This window comes from Epinephelus lanceolatus, chromosome 18, assembly GCF_041903045.1.
Source record: "Epinephelus lanceolatus isolate andai-2023 chromosome 18, ASM4190304v1, whole genome shotgun sequence".
Classification (NCBI taxonomy): Eukaryota; Metazoa; Chordata; class Actinopteri; order Perciformes; family Serranidae; genus Epinephelus; species Epinephelus lanceolatus.
In genome coordinates, this window is record NC_135751.1 from 23,297,164 (window position 1) to 23,316,596 (window position 19,433).

Below are 19,433 nucleotides of genomic sequence, written 5' to 3' on the forward strand. Positions count from 1 at the left end.
GGTCCTCCCCTAGAAAATTTTGTGCATCATATACTTAGTTTTCTGCATTCTGGTGAATTTTTATGCACCAAATTATGGTGTAAATGTCTTTCATTTTGTCAAAATTAAAGTCTTTTGCTTCTTTCTTGTTTCACTGGGAAAGACAAATGCACATATAACCTATATGTATATATATATATATATATATATATATGTGTGTGTGTGTGTGTGTGTGTGTATATACATATATATGATACATGTCCCCTAAGACCTCTCACCTCTTATCTAAACCTATGCAAGACAGAGTAATTAGAAGCTTGTTATACTGTGGTAGGTGAATCTATAACAATATAGATTCTATAAAGTGAAGTATTTATGAAATTGTTTTGAAAAGTAAGCTGTCAGATTAAATGTCATGTGGTAAAAAGAACCTTTCTCTGAGGCAGTTCAGAAGAAGCATGAAGTATTATTGTAACAGACTGTTCTGTATTGTTTGTCCCTCTTGCGTTGCCGTAGGGCAAAAAAGGTTTTGGGGTGACGGTCCACTGTTTTAAGCATGGTTTTAAGGGGCTCATACCTGTGTAAAAGTGTTGGGCGTGGAAAAATTAAACGGGACAGGAGACGGTGTAAGAGCTCCAACAGCAACCGCTGCCCATTCTTTTCCTTCACACCCAAAACTCTCACACAAGCACAGCCCATTAAAACCTACTGCCCTACGGCAACTCAAGAGGGTCAAGCAATATAGAACAGTCTGTTACATTATAAACTCTTGTGCTAAGTGAGTTATCTAACATCTTAAGACGTTACTGTAGGCCTACTTGTTGAATGAAATTGTGTCCTTAATTTAAAACAAAAATACATTTCCCGGCGTCCTCTCGGCATCAAGCTGAGAGCAACGACCAGTCTACAGGGAATGAGCACGTGCGCCTAATTAAGCTAATTAGCACTTCCGCTGGTTGCTAACTTTGTTTGCTAACAGTTCAGGCAGAAGCTCAACGACACCGGCGTGCTGAGCAGGAGCAGAGACATGTTTTGCTGCCTTCATTTACTGCCAGTCCCACTGCAGGTACAACATTCATTCAGTTGGTGTTATAGTCACATAAAAATGAGAATTTTGCCTCAAAGTTTTGCCTAAAAATAATTTTATGAGAAGGTTGTGTAAGGGAAGTGCATATTTATTTTGTAACACTGGGTTTACACTCCTCAAAACATACTTTTATAGAAAGGCTTTTTTAACTAATTCTGTTGTGTCCAGTTTCTATCCTTATTTTATCAAATTTATACTTTATTTATTTCAATTATACACTTTGTTTTTTCTGGTCTTAGCCCATGCTCAAAGTTTTATTGCTGTTTTTATCTTGATGGTGTATGCTCTTTTATTTGTCTCATAAAGCACTTTGTAACTGTTTTGAAAAGTGCTATACAAAAATAAAGTAAAGTAAAATTACTTATTTATTTAATTGGGTGGTAAATAGACTGGGGATTGTTGTATATTGGTTGTAAATAAATTTGGGAATTTGTTGAAATAATATGAGGTAAAAGAAGAAATGTAAGAAAGGGCAAGGGACAAAAGTTTTACTTCTACCTACTCCTTTTCGGACACTTACCTTTGTCTTGTTTGTTATTCTTTTTTTCTTTTTTCTTTTTGTAAGTTTTATGACATTTTAGATTACAAAATTGGTGAAATTAACCCACCATTATGGGTGAAAAATAGACAACATAGTTTCTTATAAGCTAGTCATAAAATATTGACATTAAAATTACATTTCTGTATGCTATTTAGTTTTAAATTACTCCTCTATGCTATATTTGAGTGCTGAAGATATTATCTTGATGCTTAGGGAAATGAGGAATGTCGTCTACTGCATTTTTAGTCAGTGTTGCTTTTTAAAACTCTCAGTAAACGTCCTAATCATTTATGAAATGTTAATATTAGCAATGTAGGAATAATTAGCCTTATTTTTTGCAGTCAGTGCTTTACAATAGTACTTAAGCTTCACTGTGAAAATTGAATCTTTCCTCAGATCTGCTTGGGAATGTGCCTGCACCAGGATATCACAGAAGAGGGTAAAAAGGCTAAACTCCAGAGCTCTAAAATAGAGCAAGACCTTTGTGAACAGGCCAAGACTGAGACGAACGTGGTGAAAATCCTCATGCTTGGTAAGTTTAAAGGCACTGACATGTCTGTAGTTTCAGGTTTCACTGAAGTGATTTTAAAGTGAAGCATCTCTCTTGTTTGTGTGTGCCAGGGGCTGCAGAGAGTGGAAAGAGCACCCTGATCAAACAGATAAAGATAATCCACAGTCACGGCTTCTCCAAACAAGAGCTCAGTAGTTTCAAGGTATTGGACTGCAGCGAAACAAATGGAGGATTTATTTTAATGACCTGAAATATTAAAGTTATGAGTCAATGGGACAAAAGGTTGACTGCCATTCCCTCTGCAGCCTGCAGTACTAGACAACCTGCTGACCTCTATGAAGTTTGTTCTCCGAGGAATGGGGATGCTGAGGATTAACCTCGCTAACAAGAAGAACAAGGTGAGAAGGGATGATGCGCTTTTAGATTAGGTTTCATTAAATCTGCTTTGTGGTAGCCCAGTTTTCATGCAGCTCCTCACTGTCACACTAGATGTCAGTCTTCATCTGTAGACAGTACACATTGTCAGTAGAGATGACTGATAGAGATCGGTGATCATTATGTTGGAAGGCACGACATATTTGTACCTTCAGACAGTGCATCACCTGTACTTTTGTACTTTTTACTTTGAGTATAAAGATGTATATGTATATATAATGTCCTGTCCTGGTTTGGTCCATTTACTGCAGATGCACGCCCGCTCCATCCTGTCCTGCAACCAGTGTTTAGGGGACGACCAGGAGCTGCTTCCTTTTGTAGCTCATGCCGTCTGTACACTTTGGGCCGACCAAGGGGTGCGAGCAGCTGCAGCCAGAGGTTACGAGTTTGAGCTGAATGACTCTGCACTCTAGTGAGTAGAATGACCTCAAGTGATCTATCAATGCCGCCCAATTGTGATAGACAGTGGAAATGTCAAGGGAAGTTGCCCAGTAAGATGCGTGTCGTCGCAGTTTATCAATACAGAGCAACGGCGAAACAAGTGCTGAGAAAAAACTTGTCTCAGGAAATGATTCATGTGACATTTGTTTAATGGGAGGCTTAATTGGGTCCAAATTTAAAAAGCACTGTTTGCAGATATCCAGGGAGTTACGGTGGAGCAGATGAAACAGACTTGGTTAAGGAGTCAGTTTTCTTGTTTACTGAGTAAGAAGTCAAACAGCATCATGTGAGGAGCAGGGAGAATTGTGACAGAGGTTTTGATGAATCTGTAGCATTAGTTTTTATTTAAAACTTTTAATGTAACTGTCATTTATCACAGTACATCTCCCTGTCCGATTATGTCCACTTATTATCAATCAGAAGTTCTTGAAATACTGCCAGCATGTTTTTCCAAATTTTATCTTTATGTGGGCAGAACTGTGTTTTTTCCAATTGCTGTCCTTTAGCAGTGTGCTCTTTGAATTGGTCATCCTAAAAAATGAAAAACCCAAACAAGCAAAAACACCCATCATGCACATTGTCATGAAATCCTACCCCACTTCTCCGCGTGGATCCTTTGTCAGTGTGGGTTGTATCATTGGCTGAAGTGTGGATCATTAACTTGAGTGTGGAATACATTTGGTAAATGGCAGTATTATTGTTCTGCTCTCTCAGTTTCAGGCCAACTATAAAGTGTGATTATTTGTTTAAAACTCAACCTCTAACACACTTTACAGTTCACGTGTAAAATAACTGAATTTAGAGCTTTATGTACGAGGAAAATCGATGTCAGGATGTTTGTTTGCACCAGTCAGTGTTTCATACTGCAGCAAAATCAAAAAGAGTGTGTGACTTCCGCTTTCTCTATTAATTAAAGCTTAATGCGTGGTCCATGGACAGTTTTGAGGGCCATTCTGGGAAATGTAGGAAATTACAAGACATAATTTGGCACCTTTTTTAAAGGTCCAGTGTGTAACGGTGAGGTTGCAGAACTGAAACTTCTCCAGTGTGCCAATCGTGTAGGCAAACTACAGTGGCCGACACAAATAGGCAAATGGCTGTATTTAGAGCCACTGTTTGATTTATCTAATCTAGGCTACTGTAGAACAACATGGTGGACTCTGTGGAAGAGGACGGCCTCTGTATGTAGATAAAAACGGCTCATGCTTAGGTAACGAAAACACATTTCTTATATTCAGGCGATAATGAAAACATGGTTATGATTATTACATAGCATTTCTGCTAATAGATGCCCCTAAATCCTACACACTGGACCTTTTTAATGGGAAGCAGTTTATCTCACAATAATCAGTGAAGACACTGAATGAACAGAGAATTCACACAGCAGCTGTGTACCCCATTAATACTGATCTATACCTCAGTAAGTTGCAGTATTTCCCTTTTGAGGGTTATCGTCAGATGTCATTAAAGGTATCTGCTACTTATTCGATTGACTGAATGGCCCACTTATGTTGCTCATATTTAGATGCCTTCTGTAATTTAGTTGATGCTTAAATTGCTGATGCATCACTTACAAACTACAGCACAAAATTCTGTTTTGTGACTTATCGTGGTGGTTGCATACAGTCTTTGAAATGAAGTAAAGGATGACTAATTTGTCTTTAAATAAACTTTGAATAAATAGACTGAGGACGAGGTCTTATCTCCGAGGCAACAGGGAGGAGGTCTGCCAAGTTAAAAGGTACTCTAGCTGGCCAGACTGAGAAAGATGATGTGACAGCTTCATTATTGGAACTCGATAAGTTTGGGAGCAGGAGGATGATATGAAACTCAACTGACTGCCTTACAGTATTCTCACTCTGCCGGACCCCACATTGATTTCTCCCTCCAGTAATATTGGATTAGACTGTGTCGTGACACACTTGACTTCCCCGGGACCTGAAGGCACCTCAACGTGTAAAATGACTTCTCGGACATTAGCTTCGACACGAACTGAACTGTTAATGTAGCTAGAAAGAAATGTGAAGTTAGAGGAAGTTAACTATTGATGTAAAATATGTGTTTTAGAAATCCATTCTAATCAACATGAGCTTTATTAGGTTGAAGTCACTGCTGTTGAGAAATGGACATTGTGGTTTGGAAATCAGCATGAAGAATGACATGAATCCAGTCAATCAGTGTTTGTGTTTCTAAACGAATCAAGGGTAGCTGTGGGATTTTTTAATCGTGACCCTATTTTCCCACATTTTTTGTTCAAGTGACTAATAAGAGCAACAATATTTGAAATTGCACCAGTTTGAGCAAGAGCGCTGCAGCCAACAGCAGCAAAACGGACAGCAATATAACCATTCGAGGCGTGTGCACAATCTACATTTACGTTCACTAAAAGTGGAAGTGAGTCTCACAACATCATGGAAGGGATCCCTAGAGAGCTTTTTTGTTCAAGAGTAAACAGCCCCCAAAATCGACATCACTTCAGTAGCCTCCACTATGGTTTGTCAGCCAAAACAAACAGTATATCCAGAAGTCAGCTGCTCGTCTTTCACACACTCCCGCACCCGTGACCACATTACCTTCATCCTTCATAACCTCCACTGGCTCCCCATCCACCAGCGTATCCAATTCAAACTCATCATCACTTACAAAGCTCTCCACAATCTTGCTCCTCCTTCCTGTCTGAGCTCCTCCACCGCTATATAAATCCAATGTAATCTTACTATTCAAAGAATTAATATCGCCAGACCACCAGGCTCCATTTGAATAACACTAATTTTAGTTGTACAGAGCCAGCATATTTTTAACATGTGAGTTTAATATTGTTTCTGTCAGCTTTGAATGAAGTATTTTTTTTATGATAGAATTACTGTTTCTTTAAATTGAGGACGGTGGGTTAGGCGATAGCAATTTCGGGGCTGTTTCTGGTTAATCAAAAAGGATCTTACTCTTTGACAGAAAGGTCTGTTTCTGTATGGATCCTTCCCATGATGTTCTCAGACACTCAGAATAACAATTTGAGCCTGCAGTGGCAAAAACAAGCACTTTTAGTGAAGGTAAAATGACATTGCAGCCTGTTTTGCAGCTGCTGGCTACAGCCCTCTCACTCAATATCAAAAACTTTTAGACACAAAACTCTCATTAATAGGGACCAGGTTAGAAGATACTGTATCAGTATCAACCGTATCACTGACATTAGTGTTGCACGGTATACCGGTACTAAAATAGTACCGCGGTACTAGAGTATTCCAAACGGTACTATACTGCATTTGGAAAATACCGGTACTTTGAAATTGATTCAATTCATTGAATTTAGTTAATTTATTTTACTCATTTATGCACACAAACGCCTTTCTTGTTCTTATTGGAGCACAGATTGCACAAGTGGTGTGTATGACAACACCTGTATCAACATTCACAGCTGGCGCACGTGAAAAAAGACAAGAGAAAGTCTGCCTCGCAAAGGGAGACAACACGAGACAACACCAACTTGGTGAAACATTTGAGCAACCAAACCATCCGTACCGAGGTACTTACAGAACCATGATTTTTTGGTACCGTTACACCCCTACTATTTATTGTTCTAAAGGTTTGTAGCCAAAAGGACTTTTCCTTAGGAAAAGTACCAAAAAGTATCTAAATTCATACTGGTATGGGTACCGAAACAAAGATTTTGGTATCGTGACAACACTAACTGACATAAAATCATTGTTGGGAATCGTTTGTGTAGTCTACAACAACACAAGTCACACACAACAGACCTGCAGCCAGTAAAGTAGGCAAAGATATTTTCTAATCTGTAGGTCACGTAATGGCACATACTATACTTTATATACACTCTCATCACATTGTCAGACTCATGATGGACAGTCCAAAAGAAAATAAAAAATCCATGCAGTAGAACAAGAGAGATCCTATTCTTTAGTTGCTAATGTAGTCTTCACCCATTTGCCTCAAGCAGAGATGAGGCGCAGACTACAGGGGCTTGCAAAATGACCAGCGCTCACTCAAGTGACATCTCTTGACACTTCCTCACACAGCTCCCTGTGGAGACACAATACTTTATACAACTTCTTTCCCCATATGCAGCAGTACCCCCTAACACCTATAAACAGACTTTGATGTGTAAAATCTGTGCAATTCCTCTTTAACTTCAGTGTTTCTTCTCGACTGTAATGGAAGTTATATCGATCAGGGAGACTATATATTAGAAACGCCTCTCAGTTTAACACATTACAATTCAACAGTCTCCAAAATTAAGTAAAATCAACACCTCTGCAGTAAGTCACAAAACCCACCAAACCAGTTTCAACAAAAAACGAACATTTTGCCCTCCATGGAGGTGGAATTTGGTGCAAGGCTGTTGTCTTTAGAAATTAGTTTTCACTTGTGGCAACTGGGTGTAGAAGTAGCTGAGTAATAGCTTGAATCAAAAAGAAAGAAAGCTTGTGCAGGTGAGAAATTACTTTTTACTGCCCAGTTTCATTAAACTAGCTCTCAAAGCCCAAAGCCTCTGTATGAAAACCTCAAGCATTTGCTGTCTTAGTGTGATATTAAAAGGAAATCTGACAAAAGCAAAATCTGGATGCGTATCTTCTCATAATAGACTTTCTGTAATGTTGGTCTGATGCTGCTGCTTCTTCTCCTTCCTATTCCCTCTCCAGTTTCTTCGAGAACATGAGTCGAATCATCGCTCCCAAATACGTCCCCACCGAGACAGATGTTCTGAGAGTGCGAGTGAGGACCTGTGGAATCATTGAGACGCAGTTTCAACTTAATGAAATGATCTTTCGGTAAGACTTATTAAACTGGCAGTGTGAATTCAGCAGTGGTTGCAACATGATATAGTGCCAATGCCGTATATTGAGTTAATAAAGGTAAAGGTTTTATTAAGTCACACTGGGCTCTCAAAAAGTATATTATACAGAAATACATTGCTGAATATGCACTGTTAATATTAACACAATATTTCACCTGCCTTCACTTTCAAAGAACAGTTGAACTCTTTGCTTTTTATACTTAAAAATGAACAGTCAAGCTATTCATGTCTTATGGCATTATGAAGTATAGTATGGATATTAAGTCTAAAAGCAACATTTAATGCAAACTTGGGTGGTATAGACATCACTGCACGCACAGTCAATGTGTATACATGGCAACCACATGTACACATGCAGTTTAACACAAGCATGCTGTTACACACACACACAAAACACTTGATGTCAGACTGTAGGCTTTACATTGCATACTAAGTGTGTTTCAATATGTATCTGTAGATGAATAACAAATCAGTTTTGGTCAGGGATGAGAAATGGTAAGATTTTATTGCTCCTTATTCCATTATCTGTTCTGCTTCAGTCTTTCTGATACTTTATTGATTGCCTTATTGATTCTTGATCAGTTTTCTGTTTGGGGAAAAAAGTTTTCAGCATCAACGCAACAATTTTGTTTTGCCTTCACACAGGCAATAGCTGTGGCTGGAGGCATATTTTCAGGTTGTCCGCCCGTCCCATTCTTATGAACACAATGCCTTAAGAACACCTTAAGGACATTTTTCCAACTTTGGCACAAACGTTCACTTGGACTCAAGGACGAAATTAGTTATTTTAATTGTCAAAGGGCACTGGGACCTTGCATCTGTCTCATTCTCATGAAAGCAATATTTCAGGAACACAGTAAGGGAATATTTTCAAATTTGGCACAAATATCAACTTGCGGCCAACAGTGAACTGTTGAGAGTTTGGGGGTCGAAGGTTAAGGTCACTGTGACCTTGCGTATGTCTAATTTTGTGAATGTTTTGTGTCAAGAGCGCCCTGAGGGATTTTTTTTTCAAATTTGGCACAAATGTCCACATGGACTGATAAGAATTTGAGGATTGAAGGTCAATCCTCAAGATCAAGGTCACTGTGACCTCACAAAACATGTTTTTGGCCATAACTTAGGAATTTATTTGCAAATTTGGGGAAGATGGGTGTGAAGCGTCCATGTTTTTCCACAGACATTGATGTAAACTGTAATTGCAACTTGCCAAGTTCGTGGAGGCATACAACCAATAATTGTAATTCTAATTATCTCTGAGTCTGAACATAGTGTTGATGAAATGAGAATATTTGTACAGCCTTCAAATTCAGCGAGTATTTCTTAGTCAAATGAAAAACATGCCAAGACTGTCTTCATGGTGCTAATGCTATTGTTACACAGGATATTGACCCTTGGTAATGGACATGCTGCGCAGTTGGTAAGCAGTGTCACATGTGCATAGAGTGTCAGATACAAAGCATTTGCAGAATTTATAGTGTTTTTTCCCCCACCCTTACTTGAAATGATAATTTTATAGAAATTATAGAAATTACCACCAGCACTGATGTCATCTTTGTTTGTGAAATGAAGCAGTGCTTTGAACCATTTCTTCCTCTGTGTCGCAACTCCTTGTTGCAGGTTTCCAGTTTATGCGCGTGAGCTCGATGTCATTGTTTGGCAGAAAAACATGCCAGCATCAGTAAAAGCAATTGCTAAGCTAAGATTCCAATGGATCAGACAATTTAAAACCGGTTCTCAACTGGAACCAGTTCCCTATTTTTTTGGTTGTTTAGCAGATTTGTGCCTTGCGCCGCTGCCTTTAAAAGGTTTTGATTATGTTAGTAATTAGCTTGCTTGGAAACGAAGAGCAGCCTGTAATAAAGATGGCTTTGGAACTGTTAGAAGGTGTAGTTGCTCAGTTGTTTTTATGGTTATTGTTCTGCATGTTTGTCCTTTTATTGGACAGTTGACAGCATACAGACAGTCAAGAAACAGTGGGAGAGAGAATTTATCATTCATAAGCCTGTAGCACAAAATATCGTAACTTCAAATTTTAAATAAGTACATTTGATTAAATGTTGGCTGTAGTGACAACAACCATATTTTACCACTCTCTAAGTAGATTTTCAGTAAAACTTGTGATGACTGAGAGGCTATGGAACTGATCAACAATAAATAACTTTGGGAAGTGGGTGTCAATAATGTCAGTATACTCAATTTTCAATCAATGGGTTAAACACAAAACCTATTCTATGGTGCATTGAGGACTTGGACTTAAATTTATTTTCCATCAGAGTTACTGCTCATGGAGTTGTCATACACTCTTTAAGATGCTGTCCTAGAAAGCAGTTTGTTGAGCCTCCAGAGACTCGGCCTCACCACCAACTCTTGAAGGGTCCCTGATTGAAGCTGAACTCTTCTGAGCTGCAGGAAGCAGCTGCCTGGGCATGGCTCAGACATGAAATATTGATGGCTTGACTCCACCTGGTTATTCCAGGAATAATAACACAAATATGGAGGAAGCATACAGAGTAAGCAGTCATTCTTGATTCCCCCTGCGCCTTGTGCTACGACTGCATTCAGTGTGTGGGTCATTATAAGAAATAGAATCCATACAGACCAGGACATCATTAATATTGTAAACACTGTAGCTTCTTCAACGTTAGACCTGCTTCAGAGTTAGGGCTGCACAATGAATCACATTATTATCAGAATCTTAATATGGGCAAGTTCAGTATCCAAATTTCAGGACCTGCATTTTTTTGATAAAGGTTAAATGTGTTGGAACATCCATGACCTCCAGCATGCACTGGGGCAGTTTGCAGCTGAGTGTGAAGCGGCAGGGATAAAGGTCAGCACCTCCAAATCTGAGGCCATAGTTCTCTGCCGGAAACTGGTGGATTGCCCCCTCCAGGTTGGAAGAGAGTTACTGCCTCAAGCGAAGGAGTTCAAGTATCTTTGAGTCCTGTTCATGCCTGAGGGTAGAATGGAGCGTAAGATTGATCAGAGATTTGGTGCAGCTTCTGCAGTGATGCAGGCGCTGCGCTGGTCTGTCATGGTGAAGAGGGAGCTGAGCCGGACAGTGAAGCTTTTGATTTACTGCCTCATCTACGTCCCAACCCTCACCTATGGTCATGAGCTCTGGGTAGTACCCGAAAGAATGAGATCGCGGATACAAGCGGCTGAAATGAGTTTTCTCCGTGGGGTGTCTGGGCTCAGCCTTAGAGATAGGGTAAGGAGCTCGGACATCCAGAGGGAGCTCGGAGTAGAGCCGCTGCTCCTTCGCGTCGAAAGGGATGAGCTGAGGTGGTTCGGGCATCTAATCAGGATGCCTCCTGGGTGTCCCACTGGTAGGAGGCCCCGGGGCAGACCCAGAACATGCTGGAGGGATTGCATATCTCATCTGGCCTGGGAACCCTTGGAGTCCCCCTGGAGGAGCTGGAAAGCATTGCTGGGGAGAGGGAAGTACAAAGTACTTTGCTTGGCCTGCTGCCCCCGCAACCTGGCCCTGGATAAGCGGATAAAAATGGAATGGTGTTGCAACATACCATTATAAATGAAGCATTGTGGTGCTACAGAAATGCTCCTGGTGAAATGCTAAACTTTCATTAAAGGACATTTCATCATATGATATTCTAGATGTTCAAAAGGCATTTGGGAAAACAACTGCAGTGTACTTAAAGCATTTTTTATCACCTTTGCCAATTTTCAAAGCCGGAACTGCACAGAAATATTTGATACTTCATAACCTACCAAAGTATAAAGTTGTGTTTTTATTGCTTACTGTAGTGGTGCAATGTCTTTTTGTTTTACTTTCATGCTGAATACAGTCAGTGTGTAGGTGGTTCAAGGTCATCAAGCAACATTTCCATTCAGATACCACAGAACAATAAGCCAGCCAAAATTGTGCAACATTGAAGACCATGTAAATATTATAACTGTCCATATGCAGTCTGTTATTATGTTCCCTGCAGCACTTATAATACTATAATACTAACAGACATGTTACATAGAAGCAGTTTATGTGGCTTTGCTTTCCATCTCCTTATTGAATTATAGGCATATGATTTTAATATGTTCTCACGCAATTGTCATACGCATGGCTAAAACAGCATCAGACTGAGTCAGTCTCATATGTCTTGAGCTGATTTCACTAAATACCTAAATTCAATAACGTTATTTCCTCAGGTCTTGTGAGGTGTATCAGTTTACAGGTCTGATCTTGCTCTTCCACTAAATCTGAAAAACCATAAAAGCCTTCTTACGGACATGAATGATGGTTTTCTTTTCTGCAGCTCAGAAACTACAGCCGTCAAACACCACAGTTAAGGCTTATTGTCCCCCGGCTTGTTAAATCTGACTCTTGACCCAGGGGATAAATGCTTCATTGCCTCTGACATGAGTACTGCAATCATGCACCTGGAGACCGTCTGGCCCAAATGGGAACTCATTACCTGTGTCACCAAGACCCTCGACTGCACTATCGTGCCGCACCATAATTTGAAGTGGATTGCCCCAATATTTGAACTGGGTTTGAATTAATATCATTATTCAATATAAAGGATATCACCCTAGACTGAAACAGTTTTCTGATATTTCTAATAAACTCATGTGACCAGTCTCTGGAGAGTTTAGCACACACAAGCGCTCCATCATGTCTTTATAGATTGTTAAGAGTGATTTAAGGTGTAAAACACACACAGTGAATCATACTTTTCTCTCTCCTTTGACGTACGGTCTATGTGAGCTGTTGTAAGCAACTCACTGGATGAATAAAGCATGACTGGATTGCTTTTTGCTTACTGACAGGTTGTATGATGTCGGGGGCCAGCGCAGTGAGAGGAGGAAGTGGCTCAGCTGCTTTGACTGTATTCAGGCCGTGTTGTTTGTCGTGGCCCTCAGCAGCTATGATATACAGACGGAGGAGCCTTCAGGGGTATGGTAATTTTTGTGATGGCATAAATCAAATTTGATACTGTGTGTTATTACTTGGCAGAAAAGTCACTGATTTTAGCTGAATGTGTTGCCCTCGGCGCCTCTACTTCATTTTCCTTCAGAATCGCCTGCAAGAAAGTCTCAAACTTTTTACATCCGTCTGCACCAACGCAGTTTTCAGCAGCGCCTCACTGGTAAGTTTATTCACACCCTGGCCTTCTTACAAGGGCTTTATGCAAAATTCAGAGCACATGAGTTGTCTTTTCAACATGAAGGTGGCTGAGCTGGTGGTGAGAAGCTAACGATGCTAACTCCATAAACAGGAAACAGACGTATGAACCAGACTGACTTACCACAGCCAACCACAGAAGTGTGCCTTTATTCTCAGCTCTTGTTGCCCCGTCTGTTTCAAAGCTCATCTAAATGTGCGGAGGTGACGAAGGCACTGAGGGGCTTTTTCGGTAATCACTCATGCCAAGCAGACGTGACACAAACTGGGTATGATTGCGTCTGACAGACATAATTAGCATACAAAGTCTAGCTGAGATGTAGGGCAGGTGATGTGTGTTTAGTAAGTTGGCTGTGAGCACTGTTTAACACCTGGTGGAGGGGCAAGGGATATCTTACAGATATTCTCTTGCATCATTTTTAAAAATGTTAATTGTGTTTCCAATGCTGGACAGTGTATTGCTTCTCTATTAGCGGTGTGAAGAGATTTGCTTTAAATAGAGATTATGCATTATTATGCATTCAAGGCAAGGCTACTGAAAACCAAAATATATTTGTAGGTATTTGTAGGATTTTCATTTTTCACCAAGTGTGGTTCATTTTTGTGTTAAGTGCCAGTAGTGTGTGTTTTCATGGACTAGTCTGATACACACGTTGTGCATTAGTGTGTTTTGGCTCTAGAGGTGCAGGCTCAGTGTGGAGCAGGACGCTTGTATGTATGGAGGGTATTTATTCCCTCGTGAGTTAGGAGATCCACCGTATCCTCATTACAGAGGATGTCAGGATGCTCTGTGTGTGATATACAGCAGTATGGAGATAATATTTTATTCATGAGGCTCATGCAGTCTTTTCATAATTTTAAACTGATACTTAAATGTTGTGAATGTGATACATTTCACACCCATGAGTTATGTTGTGAAATTGTACCCAAAGTCATCGACTAGAGGGTTATTTGACTGTTGTCACTGTGGATTTTCTTTTTTAAATTTACAATTCTGGTGCTCTATCTCTCCTACAGATTCTGTTTATGAACAAAACCGACCTTTTCCGAGACAAGATCCTACACTCGGGAAGACACTTGAGATTTTACCTGCCTAGTTACAAAGGTACTTTAGAGAGGATTGATTGTTTTATGTTTTCTGACGCAGGTAGAGCTGTCAAATATCTGTGCGATTTTGAGTATGGCATACTTTTGCCTTTTTGTTTTGGGCAAACCAAGACAGTTCAAATAGTTATTTAAACAAAGATGATAGATTTTAAACATATTTAGTTATCTTAGTATCTTAATAGTAATCTTGGGAATCTCACATTTACATTGCAACTGCCCCAGTGTTCTGACCCCAAACTTGAGGAACTGCTGACATATGCTATCAGCTGTGTGCAACTCTGGAGTTCACAACTTGTAACTCAGAGGTATATTTTAAAATTCTTACTACCTCATGGAATTGGTTGTGTGTGTCTGTGTGTCTGTCTGTTTTTGCTGGGTGGTCGCTGAATCCTCTGTGTCCATTGGGTAATCAGAATTCCTTCTGGCCAGAGAGCATCAGAGTATTCACATACAGTCATCTGTTTGTGTGTATATCATTAATTCTGGCCAGATCATTGTCATACATATTTCACACTCATTCACAACAACTGAGTACTGAACTCTGTGTCATGTTTTATTTGTGTGTTTGAGGATTGAGGTGGAAAACTTGTGTTGAGTTTCTCACCGGAAGACCGTGTCTTGCTTATCAATATTTAATCAATGAATCAGACCGACTGTGTGCAGTTTGGACTGTCCTTAACACTGACTCCTCACTTCACTGAAATCCAGGAGCCGATGGTGACGTGGACGCTGCAGCCCACCACATCGCTGCCATGTTCTCGTCATGCAACAGCCGCCCGGACAAGCCCATCTACCACCACTTCACCACTGCCACAGACACCGCTAACGTACAGGTTGTCTTCCACATGGTCATAGATCAGGTTATGAGTGAGAATCTAGCGGCTGTGCAGCTGCTGTAAACATCTCCTGAGGGCTGTTAGGACTGTGAAGTTGTGTTTTTAGTCATCCAGCGCTGGACTTTTAGTTTTATCACGATTGGTTTCACCATTTTAGAATAACTTATTTAAGCAGATGATGATGTTCTGTTAAGATGCACTTTCCCAAATTTATTTTAAAACATTTTAAATAAAATATTTATTGATAAACATGCCTAGTCCTTTTAGTGCCGTTTGTTATATCTTCCATTTCAAAGACGATATCCATGCAGGAGTTTTTATTTATGAGCTGTTTAATGCATGCATGTTAACTGTAACTTGGAAACTGCACCAATTTTTAGTTATGTTTTTAAGGTTTGATTCATATACATTTAAATCATCCAGAACTGAATTAATCCCCAAAAGGATTGTTCAAGTACTGATTATGACACATTAGCTTGCAAAAAGTGCAGTGTGTTTTTTATCAGTATATATGAGGAAAAAAGTTTTTCATTCAGTAATTTCAACAAGAGGCTGCAATGTGATTAATTTATTAATGAAAACTCATAAAATATGTACAGTCATACATTACTTTTACAGCTTAAAGATTTAAGACACATTTTTTCTTAAAATCAATAACCTGGTGAAATGGTAAATGAAAAGTATCATATCTTCCATCTAGTGCAACATTAACATTGAGGTTGAAGTCTGAGAAATGTACAGTCATTAAAAATGGCACGCTTTCAAGAAGTAGGCTTCATCATCCAGCCCAGCTGTCGGCTTCACTGCTCAGTCTGCTGCACAGTCTGCGGAGTCCAGAGTGAGGAAGATGTCCGCTTTGCACTTAAATGAACCCTTCGTTGCCTGGAAGAGTTCACAGCTCTGCAGGTTTGGTGTGATGTCTTTGATGCAAACAGGCTGTTTGGAGAGACACAGACAAATGATTTTGTTACCTTAGGAAAAACTTAACCTTTTAAATTCTGTACGCTTAAATCAGACAAACTGTGATGTGTGATATCCTAACAAATATAACACACTGGACCTCATCTCAGAAGTTTGTCTCCTTTTATGTGACAACCAAATACATTTACTACCATAGTTTCCATCCTACATTTCAGAGAGAAATACTGCACTTTGTACTTGAGACAGTTTTGTATTTAGTAGTAGTTTGGTAGATTAAGGTTTTAAAATACAAAACATGAAGTCAGTTTATAAAATTGGATGCACCAAGAAGGATTAAACTGCCCAAAATTAACCAGCTACATTATTTTTCAGTAATAATACATCAATATAACACATTATTTTTGATATGGAACAAAAACCAAGGAGGTCTTGCTGTTTGTAGAAAATGCAGACGACCAAGGAAAAATGCTGAGGCACTCCGTCTTCAGGTAAAAATACATAAAGTAACAAAAAATAAGAATATATAAATAATATATATATATATATATATATATATATATATATATATATATATATATATATATATATATATATATATATATATATATATATATATATATATATATAGCGCTAGAAAGAGGGGATTCACTGCAAAAATAAAACAAATGGTACTACAAACTAGCCAGAGTTTATGCCAAACTCATAATGAGCATAAAAGTTCAACATCTGACATTTCAAAAGCAAAATCCTTCAGTAACTTCACCTGTTTAGTCTGTGTTCAAGACAACCAAATGCTGTTTTGTACTTTTAAGGAAAATTGGATTTTCAGGTTAAACAAATCATATTAAACTCGGATAATGCGCTTTTACGCTGCGTAATGGCACTCCCATCCAAACAATAACGCCTTGATAAAACACAGTGATCACTGACCATGGTCTTCAGGATGTAACTCTGCGCAGTGAACTCAGGAAACACGTTGTTAGTCGCCAGCTCTTCGCCGTCTGACGGCTGCGGCTCGGCTCTCCTGATGTACGGTGACCTCCGGATTCCGGACAGCAAGCCGGACGCCCTGCCCACTGAGTAGTAGCTCGGACCGGCCATCTGCTTGTACCACGCCTCCGTCGGACTGCAAGCCACCAGCACGGAGATCACCACGATGGGGAACACGAGTTTAGCGGGCATGTCCATGTCGAGCACTGAGGCTAGGTCCTGTGCAACTCTGACTGACTGGTCCTCCTCTCTGTCACCGCACACTGCTCCGGTCTTTATATGGACCCGTGATCAACGTAAACTGACCCAGAGTGAGTGTTTCACACACACCCACACACACCTCAGAGAAATTCACTCCTCCTGGCCAATGCTTTTTGTTTATCTGTCTATCATCAACATTTAAATAAAAAGTTGAACTTAAATGCATCAAATTTGTGAAAGCACTTGTGAAATATTCCAGTTAAAGTCTGATAAATCTGTATTTAACCTGAGTTAAAGGAGCAGTGTGTAAGAGGGGGCTTTGGTGGCACCTAGTGGTGAGGATTGCAGATTGCAGCCAGCTGAAACTTGTGGTTAGGATTTCTTTAGTCTGAGTGGGTGGAAGTTTGCTGCAGAGATCAGCCTCTCATTGGGCAGAACGAGCCCGCTGAAGTCCCGCCCTACCACCTCCGGTTGTGTAGCAGTTTTCAACCGTTTTCAACACATTCTTTACTAACTTTTGCAGTGTTTGATCTTGCGGGGATGTAGCCATTTTTCTGCCATGGTTCGCGTCTTGTAGGTGATATTTTTGTGGGCGTGTTACACCAAAATCTGTTTCCTCCGGCAATATTTGCTGTGGCACCGCCCAGAACGATTGTGATTGGTTGAAAGAAGTACAAGCAGCCGGGGCGTTTTTTCCTCCAATCTCACAGTGAGAGTCAGCCCAGCCAGACCTTTCTTTTCTTGAGAAAGGTCTGGTGAGCGAGACTAGGATTCCTTCAGTGTTCATTGTTTAGAGCAGCGGCCAACTGGTGGGGGTCGTGGGTCCTTTGTAAATTGATCACAAGTGACTGCAAAAGTTTGAAAAAAAAAACAAAAACAAAAAAACACACTTTATTTTTAAGTACAGTGGATTTCCGACACAAAGCTTTTACTTTGAAGTGCTGTTTCCTGCAGTAGAGTGAGTGAAAAAGCTATTAAACATACAGAGCAAACTAGCTCAATGACATGGCCAAACGCAAGTGTGACGCTGAATATATTAAACTGTTTGGACCTTGAACTAATGACTAAGGAGAAATCTGGAACCTGTGGCTGGACTGGTTGGGAACCACTGGTTTAGAGGGTTTTTGATGGAAGCTGTATTAACTGCGGAGGTGGTGATGCAACATGGTGATCTCCGCAGACGAGGACCTGCTCATGATTCAGATATAAATGGCTCATTCTACGGTATCGAAAGCACAGCATTTCTTTTTTTCAGGTGATGACACACTGAAAAAAACATTATACTATGTTCCATTTCTGCCAATATATCCTGCTAGCACAACCTGTTAAGTCTAAATTAGGTCTAAATGAGCATCCACCATTCATTAAAATGTTGTACCAGAAGGTGGCTACTCTGCAGTGGGATATTTATGATTATTTGGTGGCACGGTGGTGCACGGTTCCTGGTTCGAACCCAGGGTGGGGGAGCCCCTCTGTATGGAGCTTGCATGTTCTCCCCGTGTCAGCGTGGGTCTTCTCCGGGTACTCCGGCTTCCTCCCACAGTCCAAAGACATGCAGGTGATTTGGTGACTCTAAATTGTCTGTAGGCATGAATGTGAGCGTGTATGGTTGTCTGTCTCTATGTGTCAGCCCTACAATAGTTTGGCGACCTGTCCAGGGTGTCTTGCCCAGTTTTCTCAGGCTACTCTGGCTTCCTCCCGCAATCCAAAGACATGCAGGTTAATTGGTGACTCTAACTTGCCCATAGGTGTGAATGTGAGCGTGAATGGTTGTGTCTCTATGCGTCAGCCTTGTGATAGTCTGGCGACCTGTCCAGGGTGTACCCCGCCTCGTAGTTTAACTTTGTAATGTTGGCAGTGAAAGCAAATGAATTAGTTGGCGATTAAATTCTCTATTAGAGAGCTAGGGAGACAAGCCCCCTCCCCATTGAGGTCCAGCAAAATTCAGAGGAAATCGATGTATGAATCGATGCACCTTTTTTTTCTATTTGGTGTATAGGCTACACATTTTTACAGTTGGAGAATTTAAGAATCACTTTAGGTCTACAACATAGACAAATGTTATTTTTATTTTCTATTGTTGTACTTTGTCAGAGCCACAGGAAGCCATTGGAGAGGGGCTATTGAGCTGCATGTGGCTCCAGAGCCGCAGGTTGCCCCCCTCCCCACCCTAAATCCTACACCCCGGACCTTTAAAGCAGAACAAAGCAGGAACTACTGGAATAAAACATGAGACACTTTTCATTTGAAATAAACTTAAAGAACACCTAATGTTGCCGTTAAAGTACTCAAACATGAACCAGTCAGTCTAAAGCTAATTCTAAATTCACAGTATTCTTGTTTGTCTTGTTGGACGGTGCCATTTTTTCACTACAAAATGGAAAATATATTTAAAAAAATGCCCTAACACTTTTTGACAGTAACA

At 40.1% G+C, this 19,433-nt stretch overlaps 2 protein-coding genes across 3 annotated transcripts; one reads left to right on the forward strand and one right to left on the reverse strand.

Annotated features, from left to right (window-relative positions):
• Nucleotides 1-923: 923 nt before the first annotated feature.
• LOC117268997 (guanine nucleotide-binding protein G(o) subunit alpha-like) lies at nucleotides 924-15,149 on the forward strand. Of its 2 annotated transcripts, XM_033645806.2 has the most exons (10): nucleotides 924-1,045; nucleotides 2,004-2,139; nucleotides 2,229-2,320; nucleotides 2,424-2,516; nucleotides 2,805-2,965; nucleotides 7,653-7,781; nucleotides 12,599-12,725; nucleotides 12,847-12,918; nucleotides 13,971-14,058; nucleotides 14,769-15,149. In XM_033645806.2, exons 1-10 carry the CDS (start codon nucleotides 1,007-1,009, stop codon nucleotides 14,957-14,959), a joined length of 1,128 nt encoding a protein of 375 aa, XP_033501697.1. In that variant the 5' UTR covers nucleotides 924-1,006; the 3' UTR covers nucleotides 14,960-15,149. The 2 variants fall into 2 exon arrangements, with proteins under 2 accessions (XP_033501697.1, XP_078017606.1); XM_078161480.1 differs by lacking the exon at nucleotides 13,971-14,058.
• A 300-nt stretch (nucleotides 15,150-15,449) lies between these two features.
• Nucleotides 15,450-17,260, reverse strand: LOC117268961 (neuropeptide B-like). Its single transcript, XM_033645755.2, has 2 exons — nucleotides 16,748-17,260; nucleotides 15,450-15,832 (listed from the first exon to the last, which is right to left on the reverse strand). The coding sequence occupies exons 1-2, from the start codon at nucleotides 17,003-17,005 to the stop codon at nucleotides 15,704-15,706; spliced, it is 387 nt and encodes a 128-aa protein (XP_033501646.1). The 5' UTR covers nucleotides 17,006-17,260; the 3' UTR covers nucleotides 15,450-15,703.
• Nucleotides 17,261-19,433: the final 2,173 nt, after the last annotated feature.